The following is a 24,778-nucleotide window of genomic DNA, read 5'->3' as shown; positions in this document are numbered from 1 at the left end:
TGCATTGCACAAAAACGATTTAACTTTATTTTGAGCATTAAGCGTATTTTTTTCGTGAATATTAAAAATTTACTATGGTTTTATTTTGAGAAGTATTATTTACTAGTTAAATCTTTTTTTTTTTAATTATATATTTTAAAAAATTTATTGTAACAAATATGAAATCAAAACTTTCAATTTTTCACATAAGATATTACGTAAAATACTAAATAAAAACTACTAATATAAGATACAAATACTAGCATATTATAAAATTATATTTTACAATTTTTGAATATCACTAACATTTTGAAAAAAAAATATAACATTTTGAATTATTATTTAAATATAAAATATTATATAAATATATATATTCAAATAATAAAAAAAATATGCTTCACTATATAACAATAATAAAATTTTTGTTTAAAATATAATATATATGAATAATAATAGTTTCTTATAAAAATATCCTAGAGCAATGACAAAAATTAAAGCACAACCAAGCACAACCAGGTTCTCATTTTTGTTTTATATTATTCTGTGCTAAAATTCTATTAAAAAGTATGTTGTATAAAATATAACATTTTTAACATACTCTATAATTAGTGCACAAAAACAAATGCTTAATACAATAATCATAAAATTATAAATGTATTTTCTAATAAATACATTATGTTAGCCATACCATTTCATATTATTGAAAATATATGAAATATATGAAATTTGATATTTTAACTTTTTATATGATTTATATTAAATGTACAATATGTTGTACTTTAAATCTAATAGCTAAATATTTTAAAAATATTGGCTCTTATAACAGAGTAAATATTATTATGCAATTAGCATTGTTTTATTTTCTTTATATAAATTCTTAGATTTAAATAAGAATATATTAATTGCAATTAAATCTTAATGTATATTTTTATAACATTTTAAACAAATTATTTATTTTTAATTGAGTAATTTCAAATGCATTGCAATTTTTATAATCCAAAAACATAAATTTTATTTACAAATTTAATAATTTTTTATAATATAATTGATAATATATTTAGGATTTTATTTTATTAGGATATCGTTTTTAAAATTTGCAACCAAGATTAGAGGTATTTTATCATAGTATAAAATATTCGTTTAAAAAAACAATAATATAAATTTATTGATTTATCAAGTAAAAATGCATTTGTAATATAAAAAAACAAGAAATTATTGAATTTGCAAATAATTTTTTGATTTGGTTTTTTTTTTTGCTTGCTTTGACAACATATGTCTATATATTTTTATATGAAATGTTAATATCAAGAAATATTATAAATATTCATATTCGTATTTCATTGTCACAATGGTTTTTATATAAATTTATTTGAAACTTCCATATTTTTTTAATATAACTATGTAATATAATTATGTAAAATTAATATCCCCCTTAAATAAATTTAATCCTATTGTTTGATATCTTTTTTTAAATTTGTTATACAACTATATTTTATCATAAAATTCATAATCATAATTTATATATTTTTTGAAACCTTTCTTATTGATAAGAATCACAATAAAAATTTAATTACTACGATTATTTCACAAAAATGGATGTCCATTTCATGCTAATTATTTTTTTGATCCACCAATAGAATCTACAAACATTGCTTTCAATTTGGGCTATATATTTTACTTTATAATAACCAATTAGGCAGCATTAAGGACACGTGTCTTTAGTAATTCTATTACATCTACATACATGCAATTATAATATATGCCATATATGCTTTATTTCTTTTTTTATAAAATGATGAATATCTTAAAAACTAATTGTAGGCATTGATTTGACTATGAAAATTATGCATGAGATTTACATATATACAATTAATATTGAGATTTGTCCGCAGGAACAAGGCACAGATGACATATCGTCTTCTTTCACTGAACAATGTTATTAGTAGTTGAAGTTTAACAATAAAATACACATCTTAATTATTTTGACAGAGTTTAGAAGATATCATCTTTATTTCTGCCAAGTTTCAAAACAATTCACGTCAAATTTCACATCTACTTTTTTTTATAGAATTATGAACTTATATAAATTTTCTATGTAATTTAAAAAATTATGTTTATATGATTGACTTTTCGCATTGAAAAATACTTTTTTTTTATCATATATCACAAATAAATAGATATTCTTTGAAATAGTATTCACTATCACTGTCTTTAAACAGCAATAACAATTTACTATTACATTTTACAATTCCATTTCAAAATATTACTTAAGATATCGTATTACAAAACACACGTGTAGGATTACTATGAATATCGCCTGAAATACTGCCAAGTCCTCCAGACAATTAAATATAGATATTTATATTTTTACATTTTGTAATAAATGAAAAAATAAAAAATATATTTAATGAAAATTGTGTAAAATATCATGTAATTGGTAGCATTCTAATCCAATCAATAAACATTAAATAATTTTTTTTATAGATAATATAATATTGAAGTATATTTTTATAGAGAATTTTTTATGAAAAGCTTGAATAATTTTTAAAATATAATATTTCATTCAAAATATCATAAAATTCTATTTTCAGAAATTTAAGCATAAAGATATGATAGAATTGATTGAAATTATCTTACATTATCCAAATAAAATAAAAAGAAAATTAACTTATTGATTAAGAAATGTATTACAAATTTCTTGTACCAAAAACAAATATTTATATAAATATTTATCTATAATTATATATGAAATATATAATTATAGAAAAATAGAAATAAACAACTTTCTCGAATTAATTTTTTAAAGAAAATATCCCAATATTATATAAAGTTGACTTATTACAATGTAAAAAATGCTTGAAATTATATATATGTATATTATATATATTATACATATATATGTGTATATATATATATATATATATATACATATATATGTATATACATGTATATACATATATATATGTGTGTGTGTATATATATATATATATTTATATATATATATATATATATACACATATATATAATCAATAAAATAGGCAAATGATGATAAATAAATGTAGAGTAATGAAATTAATACTTGCAATTCACTTTTCGTGACATTCTTGGATTATAAACATTCGTACAATCATTATGTTACAATCCATACGTTCGTTAGTTTTGTTAGTCAACATCAAGAATAATATTTGAGGCAGGAATATTTTTACTTTACTACATTATAATTTTACTTATGTTTGAACGTAATTTCTTGTTTAGCATAAAATGCTTTACCAGAAGCAAGATAATACATACGCAAACATATTGTAATGTATATAACTAGATGTTATAAAAAATAAATGAAGGACTAGGAATCTTAAAGGATCCTGATGGATCTTAGAACCTTCATTGGCAGATGCTTGTGTGCCAAGAAATGTTCCATATTTGTAAAAATTTTCCAAAAGTGCTTCTTTTTCAACCCACCTATTATATAACCATTTAGATAATAATTCTGGTTCCCGCGGAACCTAAAATCAATAACGCAATACAAAATTCCTACAGAAAATATTATATATATGAAATAAAATAAAATAAAAATCTAAGTTTCTTACTCACCACTGAACTAGGAAAAACTCGGTAAAATAATACTGTTTCACATGGTGGACGTGAACCAGTTATAATTGTTGGTAAATCGAGAGGTTTACCTTGAGGATATGCTATTGTTATATCAAGAATCCAATTAATTTCTGGTTTAGCTACCATCATATCTATAAAGCATTATTTTATAATTTAATAATTATTTTTAATAATTATTATTTAACATTATTACATAATATTGAATAAAAGTATTGATTTATCTTAAAATTATTTACTTGGTCTATTATTCAATTGTTGTTCTGTTGTATTATATTCCTGTAATGGACCAATTGTATCAAATATAGTTTGCATTGCTCCTACACGTGGTAATGTTACATTCTCAAGAATTGGTAAATCATTTTTTTTAGCATATTTTTGTGATGTCTCTCGTCTTTTACATAAGAAACCTCCTTCTGGGAAAAGCACCATCCACTTTCTGTCTAATGGAATATATGATTCTTTCAGATGTTTTTCTAATTGTTTTAAACTCTCTTCTCTTTTTTTACGACCCTAAAAACAAAATAACTTTATCATATATGATATATAAGATGTTAATAATAAATTAAAAAATCAAATTCACTTACAGATATTATAAAGAAGTCTTGATGTAAAACAGAAACTATGCCAAAATTAGTAAATTTAAAAATTCTATCCATAATCCACATCAAATTAGGTAATACATTTGGTTTAGCATTAAATGTTGTCATTAGGATAGGAACATCTCCAGTACTTTGATGATTTGCTATTACTAATGTTCTTTCACTAATAATTTGTTGTATATCATCACCTTGTTCTATTACTATAAATTAAAAATATTCATTATTAATTAATAATATTATTATACATATTATATAATACTTATATATTAATTTTATGCTCACTATCATAACCTGCAGACCAAGTCCACATTGATACCATTGCTAATAGCCAATGAAAAAATATCCCTTCGATTCTCCAATATACTTGTGGTTGATAAACTTTTACAGGGAATAATAATGTCATCCATACTACATATGTTGGTATACAATAAATGTTGTTAATTATCACAAAACTGGTTCTAGCAATACATTTTACAAAAGTTAACACATTATTGATTACCCTGCAAATATAAATATAATCTATTCTATTAAATTTTTAAAAGTTTATAAGAATATTATATATCCTTTTTAATAATATAACTGAAACACAAGTTAATAGAATAATATTTTTATTAATATTTTTCATATAAATACTAATTTACATAAATAAATATATAAAAATATCTTTTATTTATAATATCTTTTATTTAATAAAATTTCAATGCATAATTTAAATAAAATTATTTATTGTATAATAAGAGAATCGTTTTTATTTTTAAAATTTTGATTTTTTTTTTTTTTTTGATTCTAACCATCATATTATTATACATTAAATTTAAAATAATATTATTATTAGATATAATATAAAATTATTAATTTTTTCAAAGTATAAATAATTTGAAATATAATTTTTTTAGAAATTTTATTAAACAAAAAAATAATTATAATTAATTTATATTTATTGTTGTTCGTGTATAATGACAATTTATTTAAATCAAAATAATTTCAATTTAAAATGACAATTTGCATACACATGTTACAACGATTAACATAAATAATTACAATAATTTGAAATTATTGAAAAAATTATATTATTTGAGAACATGAGGCCGGCGTGACATTATAGGTTAAGGACAAAAGATACATTTTTATTAAATTAAAAGCTGAAAAATAAATTGATTGTAAAATGGTTTACAATTATTAAAAGACATTTTCTTTTATTAATATAGGAATTGTAGAATCTGAATGTAATATATTTGATAAGATATATTTAATATTATTTTACTTACCTCATAAAAGTAGAAGAATAAGAAAAGTCAGTCATTTTCGAAAGACACCACTTGCAATACGAACTCGAAAAATTTTTAACCACAATTTTTTGAGCATAGCATTCCCTTTTGCACAAATTACATAAAAAAAGAATCTTCAAATTGAGTGACACATAAAATCCGCGTGCTGATTACATGAAACGAAAATCTTAATAAAATCTTATTAAAATTCAATAAGTACAATCGTTTAGTTTAATCATTGAATAATTGTTTTCAATATTACCAATTATAATTGACACGTAGCTAATAAAATAAAATCGTATTACATAAATTTATCGGCTTATTATCAACTACCACTTAGGTAACGTTTTTCAAGAATACACCATAATTTTGTAACTTTTAATATATGTAAAATCACAGAACACGTAACATAAATATAATGGCGACGAAAGTTAACAGACTGTAAAAATGCTACATAATCTCATCAACAATGATTATACTATTAAATGATTGACATCGTATTGGCAATCGAAAGTAGAACAATTCAAAAAGAGAAAAATTCAATGTTTATAAAGCACATTTGAAAGCTCATGTTTTTGAAAATGATAACAATAGTTCTCCAATCAAAATGTTGAAATATCAATATCTAAATTTTTTATATTATTCTTTTACATTTTTATATTAAAATATATCTAAAATAGTTTTACAAAAAACATTTCGCAAATAATCAATCTTATTATCATTCAATTGATTATATTTTTTTACAATATTAAATAAACTCAATAAACAATATAAAAACCAATGAATATTATATAACATCACTGATTGTTTATTCTTAATTGCAATAAAATCTATGCTCACTTAGAATCTATCTAACTATGGTATGTTTTATGCTTAAGTTTTACCTACGTTAGTTGCTCACCTACATGCTTTTATATCCTTGTACATATTCTAATCAACGTTAGTTATTCTTTCGTTTTTAATCGTTTAACATTTTAGAAAACTGTTTTAGAAAATAGACATAATTGAAAATTAATAAAATGATGTTAAATCTATTAAAATGTTTATCAAATAATCATGGATTATTAGAATTAAAAAAATCATCGCCTTTTGTAACATTAAGGCTGTCATTGAATACATCAGTAGTTTCTAAAGGCAGGAGAAAGGTACAAATCTGTCATATAAAACTTATATTATGATTAAAAATATAATATTTTCGATAACGAATTTGTAAATTATGATTTATTATTTTATTTATTTATTTTCGCATTTATTTTCTTTCAATATTCTTGCCAAAAAATTTTTAATTGTAGAATATTTTTACGTAATCGCTTAAGAATCAGACTTTAAAATAGTTTTGAAAAATATTTAAAAAAAAAATACTATTTTATTACATATAATTTTACTAAATTTTTTTTAAATATTGTTATGTCATTTATAATATAACAATTGAATACGTTTGACATTTAATCCATAACAGCGCATGAAGAAGATTTTTCACGATTTTTTAAAATCAAAAATTATCGAACCAAATTTATAAATGGTATGAAACAAACATTTTTATTTAAAGAATTAAATATGTATATTTTTAAAATTATTTATATATATGAATAATAACATTTATGTTTTATTTTTATTATATTTTGTATATTTCATATTGCATATTTATATATGTATATAATTTTATTAATTTCAATTTTATATATATATATTTTTTATATTTAATTTGTACAGCATAACAACACATTTGAATACTCACACACATTGATATATTATATAATATTAACTTCATAACTAACCTTGAATTCCTCAACTTAGTCTATTGAAATATTTATTCTGAGGCTATATTCATTCAGTTCTTTTATATAAAGTAATCTCAATATGGTATATATATTCATAATTTTTTCCTTTAATAAATAATAAATAAATAAATAAATTTTATTTATATTATTGTAATAAATTTTAATATTATAATTTAAGGAATCAGATGGTGAATTTCGAATTGAGAAGGATACTTTTGGTGAAGTGAAGGTGCCTATTAATAAATATTATGGAGCCCAAACAGTGCGATCAATGCAAAATTTTCCAATAGGTGATAGCTTTGAACGCATGCCTGTAAGAAAATTTAAAATTGCTTTCATTTAAATAAATAAAGTTATTATTTAAAAAAATTCTAAGATAAAGTTTCATTATATTTTTAATTCATATCTTACATTTGTTTAGTATGGTGTTATTGTTGCATATGGCATATTAAAAAAGGCTGCAGCTGAAACAAATAAAGAACTTGGAATGGATGCTAAAGTAGCAGATGCTATTAGTAAAGCTGCAGATGATGTTATATGTGGAGATCTTTACAATGAACATTTTCCATTAGTAATTTGGCAAACGGGTTCTGGTATTGTATATTTTCTATTAAATGTACATATTTATTAATATTAACGAGATATAGTATATATTGATTTCAGGAACTCAAACTAATATGAATGTTAATGAGGTATTTATTATTAGCAAATATTATTAAATAATTTGAATATATTTGTAATTATTTTATTAATTTTATATAGGTAATTTCAAATCGTGCAATTGAATTACTTGGTGGTAAATTAGGATCAAAAACACCTGTTCATCCAAATGATCATGTAAATAAATCTCAAAGCACTAATGATTCATTTCCAACTGTTATGCAAGTAGCACTTGCTTTAGAAATTAATAGGGTTCTTCTTCCTGGTTTGGAAAAATTATATAATGCATTAGATGAAAAAGTTAAGGCATGGAAACATATTATAAAAATTGGTAGAACTCATACTCAAGATGCTGTGCCTCTAACATTAGGACAAGAGTTTTCAGGTTGATATTCATATGATAATATGATTTCTATTTTTATATTTATTATAAAATCATCAATTTTAATAATAAAAATTTAAAAATAGGTTATGCACAACAAATTTGTAATGGTATTCAAAGAGTAAAAGACACTCTTCCAAGATTATATCAATTAGCACTTGGTGGTACTGCAGTAGGAACAGGATTAAACGCACCAAAAGGTTTTGCAGAGAAAGCAATTGCAAGGATTGCAGATATTACTGGTTTACCATTTGTACCCGTTCCTAATAAGTTTGAAGCTTTAGCATCTAGAGATACTATAGTGGAAACACATGGAGCATTTAATACAGTAGCAGTTTCACTTATGAAAGTACATTAAGATAATATTTAATTTTGAAAAAAATTTATATTTTAAATAATTTATTTTACATTATATAAAATTTTTATATAGATAGCTAATGATATTCGATTTTTGGGAAGTGGACCTCGCTGTGGTTTAGGAGAATTATCTCTTCCTGAAAATGAGCCAGGAAGTTCTATTATGCCTGGTAAAGTTAATCCAACGCAATGTGAAGCATTGTCTATGGTTTGTTGTCAAGTAATGGGTAATCATACTGCTGTCACTGTTGCTGGAAGCAATGGTCATTTTGAATTGAATGTATTTATACCTGTAATGATTTCAAATGCTTTAAGATCTGCAAGATTATTAGGCGATGCCTCTGCATCATTTACAAAGAATTGTATTGTTGGTCTTAAAGCAAATGAAGAACGTATTAAAAAACTCTTAAATGAGAGTTTAATGCTTGTCACTGCTTTAAATCCACATATTGGTTATGATAAGGTATTATAATTCAATTTATTTATTAGATTAAAATTAATTATGTTTGTTATGATTAATATATAAAAATTGTTTTAATACAGTCTGCCAAAATTGCAAAGCAAGCCCATGCAGAAAATATCACATTAAAAGAAGCAGCAGAGAAAAATGGTATAAGTCCAGAACAATTTGATGAATGGGTGAAACCTGAAGAAATGATTGGTCCTAAATAAAGTTAATCAACAAAACGAAATCAAGTTAACATTTTTTATTAATAATTTATTATAACAATTTTTTTAATATGTGTCATTTGTGATATAATTTATCATTATCGCGTATTAAAAAAATATATGATATTGAAAATATAATCATATAAATCATATAAATTATATAATAGTCATTCGTATCATTTAAAAGTCATAGATAATAAATATTAAGTATTATAACTGAAAGTAGTTTTCAATTTAATAAACAAGATAATATAGTTTATAAATTGTATGAATATATCTTCATTTATCTCATATGATGTCACATTGTAATATAACTCTTGAGGGTTATCTTAAGGGTTATATTACAAAATAATATAAAAGTATAAATTAATCAGTCATTTTAATACATTACATTTTACATGTTTTAAATTAAAACGAAGTTTTTCATTCTTTGAATGTCATTTTGTGGATAATCTATTTTTAAATTTTTATTATTAAAATCCAAAATGAATTCTTTAAGAAAAATACAAAGTGTTATTATTAGACTAGGAAATCGTTATTACAATAAACTTGGAATTATTGGAGTACCATTTGAGAAAGGCCAGGTATTATTCTGCAATATAAAATAATATAATATCTATAGGAATAATGAAGTATTAATAAAAATATAGCATAAGAGAGGTGTAGCACAAGGTCCAGAAGCAATTAGAGAAGCTGGATTAATGAAAGAATTAGAATTATTAGGTAATTATTATTATTTATTTTATTAATTTTAAACAACTTAAAAATTATAAATCTAATATATATTTTTTTAAATTAAATAAGGATTAGATGTGAAAGATTATGGCAATATTTTATATGAAGCAAAAAATGTAACTCAGGTAGATAACATGACACACTTAGGTGATGTTGCTGGTTGTACAAGTAAATTATCTGAACAATTTCAACAAATTTTGAAAAAAAATCGAAGAGTATTAACCATTGGTGGTGACCATAGTGTAGGAATTGGAACTATAGATGGTCATGTTAAGGTATAATATAAAAAGACTTAATGTTAACATTATTTTAATATATAATTTTATATATATATATTATATATAATTTTTATATTATATTATATTTTATTATATATTATATATAATTTTATTATTTTAATATTTAATTTTATTAATTTTTAATATATAATTATAATTTTTATTTCATAATTATTTTTAAAATTATATTTTCTTGTCTTATATATATTTTTATTTTAAATTTTATTTTTAAAGAAAAAAGGAGATATAGCTCTAATATGGGTTGATGCTCATGCAGATTTAAATACAAATAAAACAAGTACTACTGGACTATTTCATGGAATGCCTGTAGCATTATTAACTTCTGAATTGGCTGATTATTGGCCACATCTTCCAGGAATGGATTGGCAAAAACCAATGTAATTCATAATTATATTATAACAATATTATCAAAATGAAATGTATAATACATTAAATTATAGGCTGTCTATCAGAAATGTAGCTTATATTGGATTAAGAGAAGTTGATAGTTATGAAAGACTAGTTATTGAGAAATTTGGTATTACTGCTTTTGGTATGGAAGATATAGAAAGATATGGTAATATTTTATAATATAAATTTTTAACTCATTGGAACATTTTTTAATTAATCATTAATATTTTTTTTTATTTCTTTAAGGTATTCATGATGTTACTTATATGGCATTAAATAAAATAGATCCTAATGATTCAAGATCAATACATGTTAGTTTCGATATTGATTCATTAGATCCTTTGGAAGCACCGTGTACAGGAACTCCTGGTAAATTACTTTCACATAAATAATACTCAATCTAATTCTTAAACATGACTTATATTTATTTTAGTACGTGGTGGATTATCATTGAGAGAAGCTATTCATTTAATGGAAGTTCTCTATAGAACTCAGAGATTGAATGCATTAGATATTGTAGAAATAAATCCTTATATTGGTAATAAATATGACGTTCGACTAACTGTTGGAGCTGCTATACATATTATTCAAGCTGGCTTTGGATATAGTAGAAGAGGTCTTAGAGTTCCAAAAGGTGTTACAGATATACCATTACCAACAATTAAATAAATTAATTATATTTATTCATAATTTTATAATATTAAATATAATTAAGATGTCATATTAATTCTTCTTTGAAGTTTATACAGTAATAAGCTTTTGTAAACTTTTAAACAATACCAGAAAAATATAAGAGAAATACAAAATAAAACAATATATTTCATTGTTATATCTATTCATGAATCACAAAGATTTTATTAGGAACATCATTAAATTCAACTTCTATTTTTTTTATCTTGGTTCCACTATTGTCTGCTTCAACTTGATACTCACAATTTAATTTTCCTTTAGTATTAGTTCCTTTCAGATAAAGACTGAATTTCTTGATATCATTATATTTATTATTAGGATCAACTTTTAATTTTCCTTCTTTTATCGGTTGTCCCAAATGTTCAATAGTTTTCTCATGATTATAAAGTATTCCCAGTACTCTTTTATATGTTACTGTTTTTCGAATTCTTCTATCAATAAAATAATTTAAAGACAATCCTGAAGTTGTTACAAGAATACTTCCGTAAAAAGCAATTTTTGCTAAATTATGTAGCGAAAGTGTCTATATAAAACAAACAATTTTTAAAATATTTCATTTTTTTTTTAATTTTCGTTGTATGAAAATTTTAGGTTAGGGTTTTATTAAAACAAATTTTTATTAAGTATTGTTATTAAAAATCAATAATTATAATTTATTATATACTTATAAAATACGTACTCTTATTTGATATCCATTCATAGTTCAATTAATTCGTATATAAGTATTTTCTTAGATAAACAAATATCTTTGAAGAACAAGCCATATACTTATCTGTATACTTAGTCAACTACTTATATAATTTCACATAACTCTATTATTAATAAAACTGTCAAAAAAGAAAATAAACATTGTTAATAATTTAATTATACATCAATAAATTTCAAATATATTTATACGTTTAGTAGTTGTAAAATGCACTTTTGTCACGTGATTGAATTGTGGAAATTTTATTATTGATTAAATGCATATAAAATTCAATAGAAATTAAAAGTAAAAAAAAGAAGATATCAAAAGAAAATATAGATAAATTTAATTAGCAAAAAAAAAAAAAATACAAATCTTAATATTTAAAAAAATTGTAGAAAGGTTGTTTAATTTATTTCTTTATTTTAACAAACACAATATTTTTAATATATGTAAACAACTATGTTGCTATACATCAAGTGTTGAATACTTTTATTATTTTGCATATAATCATAAATAGATTTTGTAAATGTATATCCATATAATTATTTCAGCAACAAGATGTTTTTATTTTTGCGCGATATGTTATTATAGATAATTCTAGGTACATGGATATTACAACAATATACATCAAATTCATAAATTTATATGTTGTAATCTATAAATTAATAGATATTTTTCTACATAAATATAAGTATTTCCGGTAATATAGTAAAATTTGCTCACATATTTCGATAAGATTTTTATGTACAAAAAATTACAAAAAACAGAATTATCGCGAAATTCATGATAATGTATACAAAAACGAAGATTTTATAAGTCATACAAGATTAAGAGGTATTTTATAGAGCGCATACATAGATATTAGAAATATATCCTTATGTAAAATAATATACATGTGATAATATATAAAGTAAGACTAGATGTGAGTGTCACAGACCTTATCTATAAATCTATAATCGATACTGAGTATAGTTCGAGACACAATTCGAGACGAAGCAAAATCACCCGTCTTAACGCAAAAATATGCGGCACAACAACGGCTGAAAGCATACTGGCAAGAAGAGAGCAAATTGTAATTGTTAATAATTAATATCTTTTTTTCCATTTTTTTTTCGATCTCCTTAAGAAATTTATAGTATGCTCACTAAGTAGGGCATAAAACTAAAAAAAAAAAAAAAAAAAAAAAAAAAAAAAAAATATAATAATATTTTAATATATTAAGTTTGTATATTTGTTTTAAAAACACAAAATTTAATTACCTTTCAATATATAATCTGTTAACAAAGTAGGTACTGTTGGACTGTCTTCACTAATTGCTTTTAATACTGTAAAATAGAATATCAAAGTTAAACAATTAATATAACTATATAATTAACGATACCTACTTTTTATAAGAACTTGTAATGCTTGATTGTCTGGTGGGCCACTGTCTGTATGGTAAGGAATTACGGTAGTTAAATACTGCAAGAAACAGCATTAAAATTAAATAATTTTAAATTTATTTATATATTATTCATTTCAAAAAATCACAAATTACCTTAGATTCTTGAAGTGATCTATGTTGTGGTAAAGGACTAGTACCATTTTGCATTTGATTTCTTTTTTTTGTAACATGATGCTGTCTTCGTCGATTTTGTACTGCTAACAACAATGAAATAAATTGATTTTTTAATTCTTTTTCATACTCAAGTTCATCACGTAATGCAAGTTCCGCAATGAGAGTTTCGCTAAGCGCTCCCACCAAGGATTCCATTTCTCCGAGTAACTCATTAAGCTGGCTGGAGGTAAGATGTTTTAACTCTGGAATGAATAATCATAATCAATTCAGAATTATGAAGTCTATTTCGATGCAGTTTATTATTTTGAATCGATTTAAATATACTTTTTTCATGCAATGGAGAGCCCAAAACTTCTCTGCTTCTCTCCAACGCTTCGTCGCTATCTAATAAAGATCCATCAGAATCTGGAGATCTTTCCATCGATGGACTTTCCTACACAAGATAAATTTTCTTTTTTTCCCTTAAATTTTTATCTAGTTTTTGAAAAATTTGATTTTTACCTGCATTATATCATCTATTTCACGGAGTACTTCTTCGGCAGTTTTCAACGGTTCCTCTGGACTATGAGTATCGGTGCTACTGGACAAGATCAAAGCATGCATGTCCAAATCAGTTGCAACAGCCTCATCTTCGCTACTTAAATCCTCTAGTTCAGGTCTATAGCAAACAAAATGAAAGCAGTCTAATTTGCAAATCGTGCTTTACACATACTTTCAAAATATATTAAAATGCTTCTTATTGTTTTAAGATATGTATTGTTGCTGAAAAAAAGCTGCAAAATAAAATCGAAGAAGACGACTATAAGAAATCGGACTTACCTTTCCTGTGAAACCGGAGCTTCGTTCAAATTAAGCGCAGGCATGTGCATTTTTCTAGCATACGATTTACTCCAATCGATTGGTAATATGTTACCAAACGTACCGGTAATCGTCCACCACATTCTATGAAAAAAAGAAAAAAGTGAAAATCTCTTTTTTAAAGATCGTGATAAAGAGAATATTTTTTTCTTCCAAACACATTAAATTTCATTGGGCATATTACTAATTGTGCACATACATACTATATAAACTGACTCATATCCTCATGTTGAATTGTCCTCTGTTGTTTGAAAATTACGAACCGGGTAAGCAGCTGCTATTTTTAATTCCGAACTCTTAACGATTACTCAGAATCAACTGCGAAATGTAATATTAGATCTAGATTTCTAGAAAGACACGCTTAATAATATACGTTAAAAATTGGTGCAAGGATGCCCGAGGAAATAATATTGTCATATTTCTAGCTACCGACTGTTCTATCTTTAAACTGAACAAGTAACAACAATATGTTGCAGACGAATAATTCCATCGAACTCTGACGAGCGAAGAATAACCGTGTGAACGTTATCTAAATTTCATAGCAGTTTGTATGCATCCTGTGAACGATTCCCAGATGAGTATTATCGCGTTAAATGACTGGTGGTGAAACATATGATAAGATTCCGAGATGCGAAGTTTGGATGAAGTCTCCGTTTTCTAGGATGTGTACTGTGTGAATCATTCGGCTCTCGTAGGCGTATCCCGTGCCTCGTACAGTACACAGACACAGACCGTACAGATAAGCCCCTCGATCTATTGTAAACACTGTTTAACTCGTTTCGATAACAATGCACCCATTCTAAGGAAATGAATTTCCGCGATCGACACCCGTGAAAGAGATCTTATCGACGAGCCTTTTTCAGACTTTCGATTTATAAACAATTTCGATCAGATAATATCGTATATAATTTATAAAAATCTATTTGGTCCATCTTATCATAGTTTTTCTCTGTATGCTCGTTCGATTAAATTATTAAATTATTTCCTACGATTACGGATAATCGATCAGATTGAACGAATTGATTAGGTTTAATTAGCACTGAAATCGAAACTTCATGGTTCGTTGGCAGCCTTTAAAATTTTTTCTTCTTCTTTTTCTTCTTAATTATTCTTATCGATCACAAGTTGATTCGATTTCGATTATAATTTTTTTCATCTAATAGTTCGTTTTTCATATGATATATTGATACGCCCGAGAGAAATAAAAGGATACATATGATGAACCGGTCAATGGTGTTGGATTAATAAATAGAGGTCAATTCGACTCAAACCCACTTGAGTTTCTCATTAACGTTAAGTGTATTAAAGCAGTGACTTCATCCTGTGCGCATGTTAGTCTCATCATTCTGAACAAATGCCTAAACAACCAGACCAGATCCACTGATGAAAGAATGGCTCGTTGGATCAGGGACAATTTCGTCTGGCTTTAAATTTATTTAAATTTTTAAATTGAAACGATGCAGAAGACAGATGATAATGATAAAATGAAATAGAAAAAAAGAATAATATATTCTTGCAATCGTCATTTTTGATGCGATCTCTCTGTATATTTCCCTCTACTAATTGGAACGAGAAAAATAGAGTGAAATTAAATTCCCGGGAAGGCGAGTGTAGTATCCCTTTGCTTATTAATTCATTCTTCGGTTCAATGATCCGTGACGAGACCTGTCCAGTCCTCGTACATTATCTGTTGCATAATACAAACAGCTTACGAGCAAAAACATCAAATTCTTGGACGATATATCACTCTAATAAATCGTTGCAATTCAATTTATCCCAGCTAATTTGCAACGGAGTCAATGAACAACTGAACGTTTACGAAGAATGTTCTATTGACTCCTGAACAATATTAAAAAATAGAAAGCGGATTGCGATGTGGAGAAATCGAAGTAGTTTCCGCTTTAAATCTTTTTATCATTGTACCATTGATTCGTCTCGTTTCACATATTCTTCACCGACAAAGATAAATAAATTGAAAATCAGAGAAACGGGGCACGAAAGAGAGCGGTGGCCGAGAAATATAGAAACCGGTACAGCGCATGCGTTGTTTTATTGACGTTTGTCCATTCGAAGGGTGGCTCGATACGAACATCGGAACAAAACACAAAGATCAAATTTTCATGAGACACCCCTCTCCCCCCCCCTCCCTTACGATTCGATCGATGCACGATTTCTCGCTATTACGATCGCGTTACTGACCCCTTACTCGCCTCCTAGGGAACTGGATTTCGGCTGTCCCTACGCATTCTTCTCGTGCCACGTCAATCCGCCATTTTTACACTGCTCACCATTTAAATCTGGAAATGGAAATTTCTAGCTTTTTACAAAATAAACGTTTCAATTGCGAATATTAAAAATATGAAATACACGTTTGAAATATTTCTTTAGCGACAACTAATTAACAATTCCGCCGCGTTTGACGCACAGTTGTCAAGAATAGGATAGGAGAAATCTCGAGAAAAGAGGGCCAGAGAAAAATAAAAAGGAAAGGGAGTTACGTGGCTTACGGGGCGAGAAAGTCTTTCGAGAGGTGAAAAGAAGGCTACCACCGTTTCGCGTTCAAAGGCAACTATCGGAGCCACGACCTTGGCTCCCAAGAAGAAGAGATGCGTTTCGTTCGTGGAACAACGCTACTCCTCTCGTGACAAATTGGATTACGAACAATGCGCCGGATACGCACGCACGGATGCGTTTATTCTTTCCGGCTTGATGCATGCATATGAAAGCGGCACCGATGCCGAATGAGACACGTGCGAGTGCACGTGCCCGATCTCTGCGAACCTCGGCCACTGACCTCTCGACTTCTCATCAACGTTCAGACTTTCGATATTTTGACCAACCTAAAATTGTGCTCATCTTTGTTCAGTTCAGAAACATCGATTCTAAAGAGAGATCGACTTTTAATTTGGATCGAGAAAAAAATATTCAAATGGGGGAGCCACTTTGATGACTCCTCTGATGAAAATGGAATTTAAACGACTGATGTACGGCCGATATATTTCGTTTAGATGATTTTTAATTTATTTATGACGAATATATTAAAAGCTGGCTGCGTTGAATAAATAATCCTTGTGATGCGTGAAATCTAAGACAATAATCAAAAGACGAGTTTCGCAAAATATTTGCTTCGTAATTAATGAGGCAAAAATTATCGGAAGGATGAGTCATCTCAATCGTTACGTAACACTCGATTCGTGGACTCGAGTTCGTGTTCAATTCCGATTTTGCAGTTAAAAGTAAAATAAGGGTAAGACATAGTAAACCTCTTCGTGACAATATCTATTTGGAGAAGTTGCGGTTACAACGTGTTGGAACCGAGTCTACCGTGTAATTGTGTAATACATATATCAGCAAGAATAAAGTTTAACTATCCAATTCGCTACATGCATAAAATCCTATTATGATGTCATATAGAATTACACGAAAAGATAATTTTATGACAAACGTATATAAACGTTAAATTTTAAAATAAAATATTGAAGAAATCTGAAGGAAGGGATTTATTTTCCCCGTTCATAGATTTCAATGGCAACGAGAAGAAGAAAAAAAGTTTCAGGTAGGCGCTTGTCCAAACAGGTACACGAAAGAACTATGCGTGGGTCGTCAGTTTGACCTCCCCTATTGGGTAAGAGTTAATTCTTCGTCGCGATGCAATCTCTCTTTCCCTTTAATATAACAGCTCCCCTAGGTCTACTACAAAATGCTTTTTCACAGGTTTATTTTCTTTTCTACTACGATCGGTCTGATGAAAGGCAGCAGGATGTCTAGACGAATTTCGAGAAAGGCGTGACTTCAAAGAAATTTATGCACAAGCGGTGGAGTTGAAACGAGTTTAAGAGCCCCACCGTGTTATTCTACACCGAAGAAGATACAATTTTGCGCTTCGTTGAGTTTCACCTGCACGGACTGCGTTACGTGGCGGAATATATTCGGACGGACACCTGCATTGCGGATAATACCATGGATTTTTCACGGGGAATGTTTCAGGAATCTCTGAAATCTTTTGAACGATCAGGTATTTCAATTCATTTTCACGATACTTCGAGTTTTCTCGGAATTATCTCTTTTTTTTTTTGTTTTAATCATTATTATTTTTTTTTTGTCATCTAATCGATATGAGAATCCACAGTGCTATATCTATGCGTTATAAGCAGTAATTGTGTAATTCATTATGATCGATGAAAATGATTCGCGAAGAAGCAAAAAAAAAAAAGAAAAAAAGAAAAAAAAAGAAAAGAAAAAACGATGGAAAAAATTATGAAAATACGTGTTTTGTTACATAGAATTTAGAAATCGATCGATCGATCATTAATTTGTTAATGCACGACGCGCAACGATAGTTTAATTAGAAGATAAGTTACTTTCTTGTTACGCGTTCTGTCCACTTCGCGGAGAGAAAGCTGCAGAACGCGCCGCAAACGTCATGTAAGTAGAGAGTATTCGTGGTGGCACACTTTTCTGTTGGAGAATCGATATTGTGATCTTAAGGATCAAATTTATAAGAAAAATCTGCATTTTGTTTAAAAAAAATAATAATCGTTCAAACGAATTCATAAATTTCCAATCATTGTCAAAAATATACATACAATTATTTTATTTTCGTCTCTTTTTTCAATTGATAAAAAAAATACACTTATTTTAAGAAAATGTGACAAAATTATATAACACAAAAAAAATAAGAGGATAATATTCGTTGGACCATATCAATGCGGTGGTTTAGCGCAAGTAACCTGTAACGCTTCTTAATGAAACCATACGAGTTACGTTCAAACGATATCGGTTTAGCCGGAGCCATCGAGTGAAACTGTTTGCGCGTCTTAACGAGAGTTGAAGAAAGCGTTAACATGAGATTACTTAAACAGGATATGAAATATTATCCAAGGAACAATCAATAGAATCATAATACTTTAATATTTACATCTCATCTCTGTACGATCTATATATATGACTTTTTGCAAAAAATTTCTTTAAATAACATACTTTATATATCTTGAATTATGCCATTGATAAAATAATAAGAGCGATAATTACTATTCATACAAGACTAATATCATAACATCATGATTATCGTAAACGATTACTTCCGTTCAGCAAGAATTGATGCGACTATCATTATTTTATAACGAGGATCGAAGAGTTGAACAGCGTAATAGATACCTCAAGGTAAACGCGACAATTTGAATGCGATAACTCTGGCAATCTTCGAGGGGTATTCATTTATTCGATCAGCCGCCAAGAAGCGGCAGTAGCTTTACTTTTTTAATCGTCAAACGTGGTCGTGTAAACCGGTATAACTGTACCGGAGATATCGCGTGACCCGAGGGTAATAGAAACTTCTCAATCGCGCACGTACTAACGTAATTTTCACTTGCGCACTTAATTATTTCTTTTGCCGGCGATGCGTTAAAAAGAGGTCGTTTTGGTGAAAATAAATAAATAAAATAAAATAAAAAAAAAAAAAAAAAAAAGAAGGAAATGAAAAAAATCTCTGATTAGATCTTCCATTCACTAACCGATTATTTTACACAAATTGATTTGATTAATTAAAATTATTTTCTCTTGAGGTGATCGTTTATACAAACTATCATTTAAATATTGCAAATACCTCATAACTCAAATATAACCAGATTTTATGTAATGATGTATCTTTGAAAAATAACACTCATTGTAACAATGTGTAAATATAAAACTTCCATAAAAAAGGATATCGACGTTTCAGACACTTACTGACATTCGTTCATAATTTCTTCTTGCGTTCGTACTTGCACGGGTGCTAGGGATTCTACGTTCGTGCCGTAATCGCGGAAGCAGGATGTTATCTTCTCATCGAAGGTGTTAACTAGGTCCTCGAGACTGCCGCTGAAAGGGCTGAATGTCCCCTCTTGCAGAATATCAGTGCCATTTTCACGCGTAGTCGCTGGCTCATTTGCGTTACAATTTTCTCCATAAGTCGTGTTTAAACTTGTATCCAGCAATTGTTCTAAATATAACAGACAAAAAATCATTATTAACGAGTACTATCTTTAGAATTTAATGTTAGCTTATTAATCATCGTTCCCAATAGAATCGATAGTAAAGTAAACGCGATAAGTTCGATATAGGACACATCAGATTGAAAAGCCGATAATAAGTTACTTTTATATATAGGATCATAAAAAAGAACTTTTAAATGGAATAATTAGTGACAGATCCAGTTTAAAAAACAATCGATATTAATTTACATTTATCATGGATGTGTTATCAGTTATATAAACACGATGGATCATACTTTCGCATAGATACTAGTGACGCATAAGAGATCGAATGTTTTTAGGATTAAATATCAGTCATTTTTCTGCAAGGGACCGGAAAACATATACGCGTTTCATATATTTGCGTTTTTCTATGCATGAGGCAGGTCTTTCGAGGCCAGATTTCCAACGATGTATGTTCTACGATGTCGTGAAAAGTGATACGAGAGTTAAAGCGTACATGAAGGATATTAGACACCAATTGTACGCATGACGTAGCCTTTTGTCGCGCGTTCGTCGCCCGAAGGTCGCTTCTTCATCGCTGCCTATACTAAGCCACCCTCGTCATTTAATTTACACGTCCGCAAAATAAGCGTGACTACGCGTGTACGCACGTTTATACAAAGACAAACGAAACCTGTTCCCACTATCGAGAAACTCTTTCGATTTCGAAATTTCCGCTTATAGTGCCGATGACGTACTGAAATACCATTTTTAGTCAAGGTAAAGAAAATCAAGAACATCGAGAAAATTATGCGTTCATATTTGTTTCATAAATAATTCGATCATTATTCACTTTCCAATTATACGAGTTTAAGATCGATTGAAATAAAAGTAGAGAAGAAACGAAAATTATTGAAGCTATATTGATTTTTGTAAAAGATTGATTAGGCCTATGATTCTGGTACTTGATGAAACACATTTGTAATAAAGAGACATTTCTGATTCGAAAATATCACAATAGACTTTGATCTTAACGAGGTTAATAGAAACTCATAACTGACATAATAAGATCCATCTTAAATCAAGTACGAAGAAGCAAACGGAAAGACAACGACGTATATTCTTTCGCACCTGTCAGTAAATTCATATTCTTCAAGCTGGCCGTGTCTTCCTCCTCGAATCGTGCGAGGGGTGCCTCGAACTTCAACTCGGCGATCTTGCCCGCCATGTCCCTCATTATTGACCGTGTAGAGAAGAACCGGCAGCGAAGTTTATCACCGTGATGAAATTGGGCACCGTACACTTGCGGCAGCGCCCCCGAGGCGCACCGTTTTTGTCGTTTGCTTTATGATTCTTTTACAAGACAATAGAAAAGAAAGAGACAATCGACATTAAAACCATTCGCCCAACTTTACAATATCCGCTGCCTGTGAGGCTTCGCGAACGACTGACACAGAGGGGGCTTATTCCAAAATAGTGGGGGAAGATGATTGCTAGTCACCATGACAACCGCTGGCTGAGCGCGCCGATGGCACGAAGCATTAGCAGTAACGTATTTGAAGAATAAGGCACCCTGTGAAATTAAGTAAATAATTCTTCCAAGAGTAAATAAATATATTTCCAAGAGATACATCTATATGTATATATATATATATATATATATATATATATATTAAAAATATATATATATATTATATTAAAATATATATATATTAAAACATATTAAAAATATATAAATCACAGACAAAGTACAAAATAAACTTAAAATTTGAGATGAAGACTTTATATCCCATGTTCTGAAATAAAAAAATCTGTGTTTGATAAATCTTTTACAATTCAGAATGGTAAATGTAGAAACTTTATTTTATTTAATTACAAAAGTTGGTGAAGAGATTTTTAATATACATATAAAAGTAATAATATAATATTGGATTATATATTGGATTATATTCATAAATTTTTTAATTAGTATTAATAGTTTATTATCTCTCAAATATCGGATTTTTCCTTGAGCGCATAAGTTTTGCAGAACAAATATAGACAAGAACAGATAATAATGGGAGAAGGATAGAGATAGGGTAAAAATTCGGGAATCAGCGCCATCTCTAGAGTGCCGCAAATGAAACACAAATATAGACAAGGAAAATAAATCTAGAGAAAAGGATAGAGAAACCAGTATTTGATTAGTAGTGCCATCTCTTTGAAAGGTATTCAAACTCGTCATACATTATTATCGATAATAAAGTAAACTTGTTAGTGGTCTTTGATTAGTGGCGCCATCTCTCAGGAAAGCATTGAAATTTCTTACGAAAAGGATAGAGAAATCAGTATTTGATTAGTAGTGCCATCTCTTTGAAAAATATTCAAACTCGTCATACATTTTTATCAATAAAGCAAACTCGTTAGTGGTCTTTGATTAGTGGCGCCATCTCTCAGGAAAGCATTGAAATTTCTTGCGAAAAGGATAGAGAAATCAGTATTTGATTAGTAGTGCCATCTCTTTGAAAAATATTCAAACTCGTCATACATTTTTATCGATAAAGCAAACTTGTTAGTGGTCTTTGATTAGTGGCGCCATCTCACAGGAAAGCATTGAAATTTCTTGCGAAAAGGATAGAGAAATCAGTATTTGATTAGTAGTGCCATCTCTTCGAAAAATATTCAAACTCGTCATACATTATTATCGATAAAGTAAACTTGTTAGTGGTCTTTGATTAGTGGCGCCATCTCTCAGGAAAGCATTGAAATTTCTTGCGAAAAGGATAGAGAAATCAGTATTTGATTAGTAGTGCCATCTCTTTGAAAAATATTCAAACTCGTCATACATTATTATCGATAATAAAGTAAACTTATTAGTGGTCTTTGATTAGTGGCGCCATCTCTCGTAAAAGCATTGAAATTTCTTGCGCATTTAATTACTAATTACTAACAATAAAGAAGTTTCAAAGTTTTTCAAAGAGATAGCGCCACAAGTCAAGAACATGTTTACTTTGCTATCGATAATAGTACGACAAGTTTGAACGTTTTTCAAAGAGATGGCTCTACTAGTTAAATACTAAAAAAAAAATTTAAATATTAAAAAAGTTAGTGCTTTAATATATTATATACTATATGTAGAATATTTAGATAAAATTTATAGAAAATTATTTTAAAATTATTCCTTAGTGGATAAAAAATTCAAAATAAAATTTTAGAGAAAAATTGATATACAATATATCATATACGTATTATATTACAATATATTTTATTAGATGTATATGTTTTATATTAAAATACTCAAATATGTATCTATATTGAATCTATATTAAACTAAATTAGAAATTTCTTGATTCTTACTTCTTTTTATGTATAATTATGTATAATTCTTGTAATACCGTAAGTATATTATTTATTAAAGAAAAAACAGATACAACTTCTATTTGCACACCTCTTTTAAAGCCACACCTTGGTCATTTTCGATTAAAAAATACTGCTCTTTTCAATACGATATTTATGATAATGTATCTTAGTCTCGTTAATGGAAAAAGCAGTTAAACGTGAATAAATTTTATTATTTTCATTATTAAAGCGATGTTATTTTATTATCATTATTATCATTAAAGCGATGTGTTTTTGAGATTTTTCGATTTAGCTGCTCTTTCGTTAACACGTAAACACGAAGAAAAACCAGAAGAATAAGATAATTCACGAAGAAAAACATTAATATAATTCATTAATATAATAAATAATACTTTTCTTCTATTGATTTATTAATAAAATGTATATATATTTTATATACGTTATAAAATACGTTTTATTAAAATGTTTTGTTAACATCTATAATATTATCGTGCCAAACTTGAATTGGGTTAGTAATAAGAGGTAAATGGCATATAGGTCATGCAGAGAATGTAAAAATTAGTATGATGTGGAATTGTAGTTAACCTTGATATCGTGAATTGTATTGTTAGCAAGTGATGGTGATGATTAATAAAGATAATGAATGAGAACTTTCTGATACGATCTATCAAGAACGAAATCGTTATCATCGATCGTTCTCATCAATGATTTGAAAAATTTGAAAAGTAATCATATCAAATTTTTACGTTTTTAGCACATCATCGGTCATTTGTTAAAAATTTTTCTCAAAAAAAAAAAAAAAAAAAAAAGAAAAAAAAAACGTGTATTTATCGAGATACTGCGAACGAAAAATATTTGATATTATAGGAAAACTACCGACAAGAATTTTAAAGCAAATTTTAACTTAAATTCTAGCGTCTCGATTAAAATTTATCTGGATAATTGATGGCATGATTATTT

The 24,778-nt window shown here is 27.4% G+C and overlaps 5 protein-coding genes across 10 annotated transcripts; 2 read left to right on the top strand and 3 right to left on the bottom strand.

Moving 5' to 3' along the window:
- Positions 1-3,051: 3,051 nt before the first annotated feature.
- On the bottom strand, positions 3,052-6,162 carry LOC100872985 (acyl-CoA:lysophosphatidylglycerol acyltransferase 1). Of its 3 annotated transcripts, XM_012493434.3 has the most exons (7): positions 5,721-6,162; positions 5,459-5,624; positions 4,473-4,690; positions 4,176-4,390; positions 3,828-4,101; positions 3,571-3,722; positions 3,052-3,482 (listed from the first exon to the last, which is right to left on the bottom strand). In XM_012493434.3, the coding sequence occupies exons 2-7, from the start codon at positions 5,491-5,493 to the stop codon at positions 3,246-3,248; spliced, it is 1,131 nt and encodes a 376-aa protein (XP_012348888.1). In that variant the 5' UTR covers positions 5,494-5,624; positions 5,721-6,162; the 3' UTR covers positions 3,052-3,245. The 3 variants fall into 3 exon arrangements, with proteins under 3 accessions (XP_012348888.1, XP_086773250.1, XP_012348889.3); XM_086917124.1 differs by having other exon boundaries at positions 5,459-6,013; XM_012493435.3 differs by having other exon boundaries at positions 3,052-3,510; positions 5,459-5,910.
- Positions 6,163-6,303: 141 nt separating this feature from the next.
- Positions 6,304-9,570, top strand: LOC100871437 (fumarate hydratase, mitochondrial). Of its 3 annotated transcripts, none has more exons than XM_003698471.4 (8): positions 6,304-6,603; positions 7,418-7,552; positions 7,661-7,832; positions 7,903-7,931; positions 8,002-8,284; positions 8,368-8,630; positions 8,712-9,101; positions 9,182-9,570. In XM_003698471.4, the coding sequence occupies exons 1-8, from the start codon at positions 6,478-6,480 to the stop codon at positions 9,308-9,310; spliced, it is 1,527 nt and encodes a 508-aa protein (XP_003698519.1). In that variant the 5' UTR covers positions 6,304-6,477; the 3' UTR covers positions 9,311-9,570. The 3 variants fall into 3 exon arrangements, with proteins under 3 accessions (XP_003698519.1, XP_012348887.1, XP_012348886.1); XM_012493433.3 differs by having other exon boundaries at positions 6,595-6,980; XM_012493432.3 differs by lacking the exon at positions 6,304-6,603 and adding an exon at positions 7,172-7,321.
- Positions 9,571-9,607: 37 nt separating this feature from the next.
- arg (arginase) lies at positions 9,608-11,542 on the top strand. Its single transcript, XM_003698482.4, has 7 exons — positions 9,608-9,891; positions 9,958-10,030; positions 10,112-10,317; positions 10,555-10,718; positions 10,782-10,897; positions 10,978-11,100; positions 11,165-11,542. The coding sequence occupies exons 1-7, from the start codon at positions 9,793-9,795 to the stop codon at positions 11,398-11,400; spliced, it is 1,017 nt and encodes a 338-aa protein (XP_003698530.1). The 5' UTR covers positions 9,608-9,792; the 3' UTR covers positions 11,401-11,542.
- Positions 11,393-12,681, bottom strand: LOC105736867 (uncharacterized). The gene is made up of 2 exons (XM_031919819.2): positions 12,101-12,681; positions 11,393-11,944 (listed from the first exon to the last, which is right to left on the bottom strand). The coding sequence occupies exons 1-2, from the start codon at positions 12,119-12,121 to the stop codon at positions 11,564-11,566; spliced, it is 402 nt and encodes a 133-aa protein (XP_031775679.1). The 5' UTR covers positions 12,122-12,681; the 3' UTR covers positions 11,393-11,563.
- Unc-76 (fasciculation and elongation protein Unc-76) lies at positions 12,513-21,978 on the bottom strand. 2 transcript variants are annotated; one of them, XM_012493448.2, is made up of 9 exons: positions 21,611-21,978; positions 20,253-20,505; positions 14,487-14,609; positions 14,169-14,325; positions 13,992-14,100; positions 13,647-13,909; positions 13,495-13,570; positions 13,369-13,434; positions 12,513-13,270 (listed from the first exon to the last, which is right to left on the bottom strand). In XM_012493448.2, the coding sequence occupies exons 1-9, from the start codon at positions 21,714-21,716 to the stop codon at positions 13,254-13,256; spliced, it is 1,170 nt and encodes a 389-aa protein (XP_012348902.1). In that variant the 5' UTR covers positions 21,717-21,978; the 3' UTR covers positions 12,513-13,253. The 2 variants fall into 2 exon arrangements, with proteins under 2 accessions (XP_012348902.1, XP_086773249.1); XM_086917123.1 differs by having other exon boundaries at positions 12,513-13,160.
- Between the last annotated feature and the right edge of the window lie 2,800 nt (positions 21,979-24,778).

Source organism: Apis florea, unplaced genomic scaffold, assembly GCF_048593485.1.
Source record: "Apis florea isolate Af1SG1 unplaced genomic scaffold, ASM4859348v1 contig_3813_pilon, whole genome shotgun sequence".
Lineage (NCBI taxonomy): Eukaryota > Metazoa > Arthropoda > Insecta > Hymenoptera > Apidae > Apis > Apis florea.
Note: the sequence above shows the minus strand (reverse complement) of the source record. Positions and strands in the feature narration are given on the sequence as shown.

What these genes read in the sequence shown, in the direction of transcription:
- LOC100872985 (XM_012493434.3), bottom strand. Translation starts at nt 5,493, where the DNA reads ATGACTGACTTTTCTTATTCTTCTACTTTTATGAG. An exon ending in TTGGTCTGCAGGTTATGATA is followed by an intron (nt 4,391 to 4,472) that starts GTGAGCATAAAA and finishes TTTAATTTATAG; the next exon opens with TAATAGAACAAGGTGATGAT. An exon ending in AAGACTTCTTTATAATATCT is followed by an intron (nt 4,102 to 4,175) that starts GTAAGTGAATTT and finishes TTTTGTTTTTAG; the next exon opens with GGTCGTAAAAAAAGAGAAGA.
- arg (XM_003698482.4), top strand. Translation starts at nt 9,793, where the DNA reads ATGAATTCTTTAAGAAAAATACAAAGTGTTATTATTAGACTAGGAAAT. An exon ending in TACCATTTGAGAAAGGCCAG is followed by an intron (nt 9,892 to 9,957) that starts GTATTATTCTGC and finishes ATAAAAATATAG; the next exon opens with CATAAGAGAGGTGTAGCACA. An exon ending in CTATAGATGGTCATGTTAAG is followed by an intron (nt 10,318 to 10,554) that starts GTATAATATAAA and finishes TTATTTTTAAAG; the next exon opens with AAAAAAGGAGATATAGCTCT.
- LOC100871437 (XM_003698471.4), top strand. Translation starts at nt 6,478, where the DNA reads ATGATGTTAAATCTATTAAAATGTTTATCAAATAATCATGGATTATTA. An exon ending in CTAATATGAATGTTAATGAG is followed by an intron (nt 7,932 to 8,001) that starts GTATTTATTATT and finishes AATTTTATATAG; the next exon opens with GTAATTTCAAATCGTGCAAT. An exon ending in TAGCAGTTTCACTTATGAAA is followed by an intron (nt 8,631 to 8,711) that starts GTACATTAAGAT and finishes ATTTTTATATAG; the next exon opens with ATAGCTAATGATATTCGATT.
- LOC105736867 (XM_031919819.2), bottom strand. Translation starts at nt 12,121, where the DNA reads ATGAATGGATATCAAATAAGA. An exon ending in TGAATGGATATCAAATAAGA is followed by an intron (nt 11,945 to 12,100) that starts GTACGTATTTTA and finishes TGTTTTATATAG; the next exon opens with ACACTTTCGCTACATAATTT.
- Unc-76 (XM_086917123.1), bottom strand. Translation starts at nt 21,716, where the DNA reads ATGAGGGACATGGCGGGCAAGATCGCCGAGTTGAAGTTCGAGGCACCC. An exon ending in AAATAGATGATATAATGCAG is followed by an intron (nt 14,101 to 14,168) that starts GTAAAAATCAAA and finishes TATCTTGTGTAG; the next exon opens with GAAAGTCCATCGATGGAAAG. An exon ending in AACAGATTATATATTGAAAG is followed by an intron (nt 13,161 to 13,368) that starts GTAATTAAATTT and finishes TCTTCTTGCCAG; the next exon opens with TATGCTTTCAGCCGTTGTTG.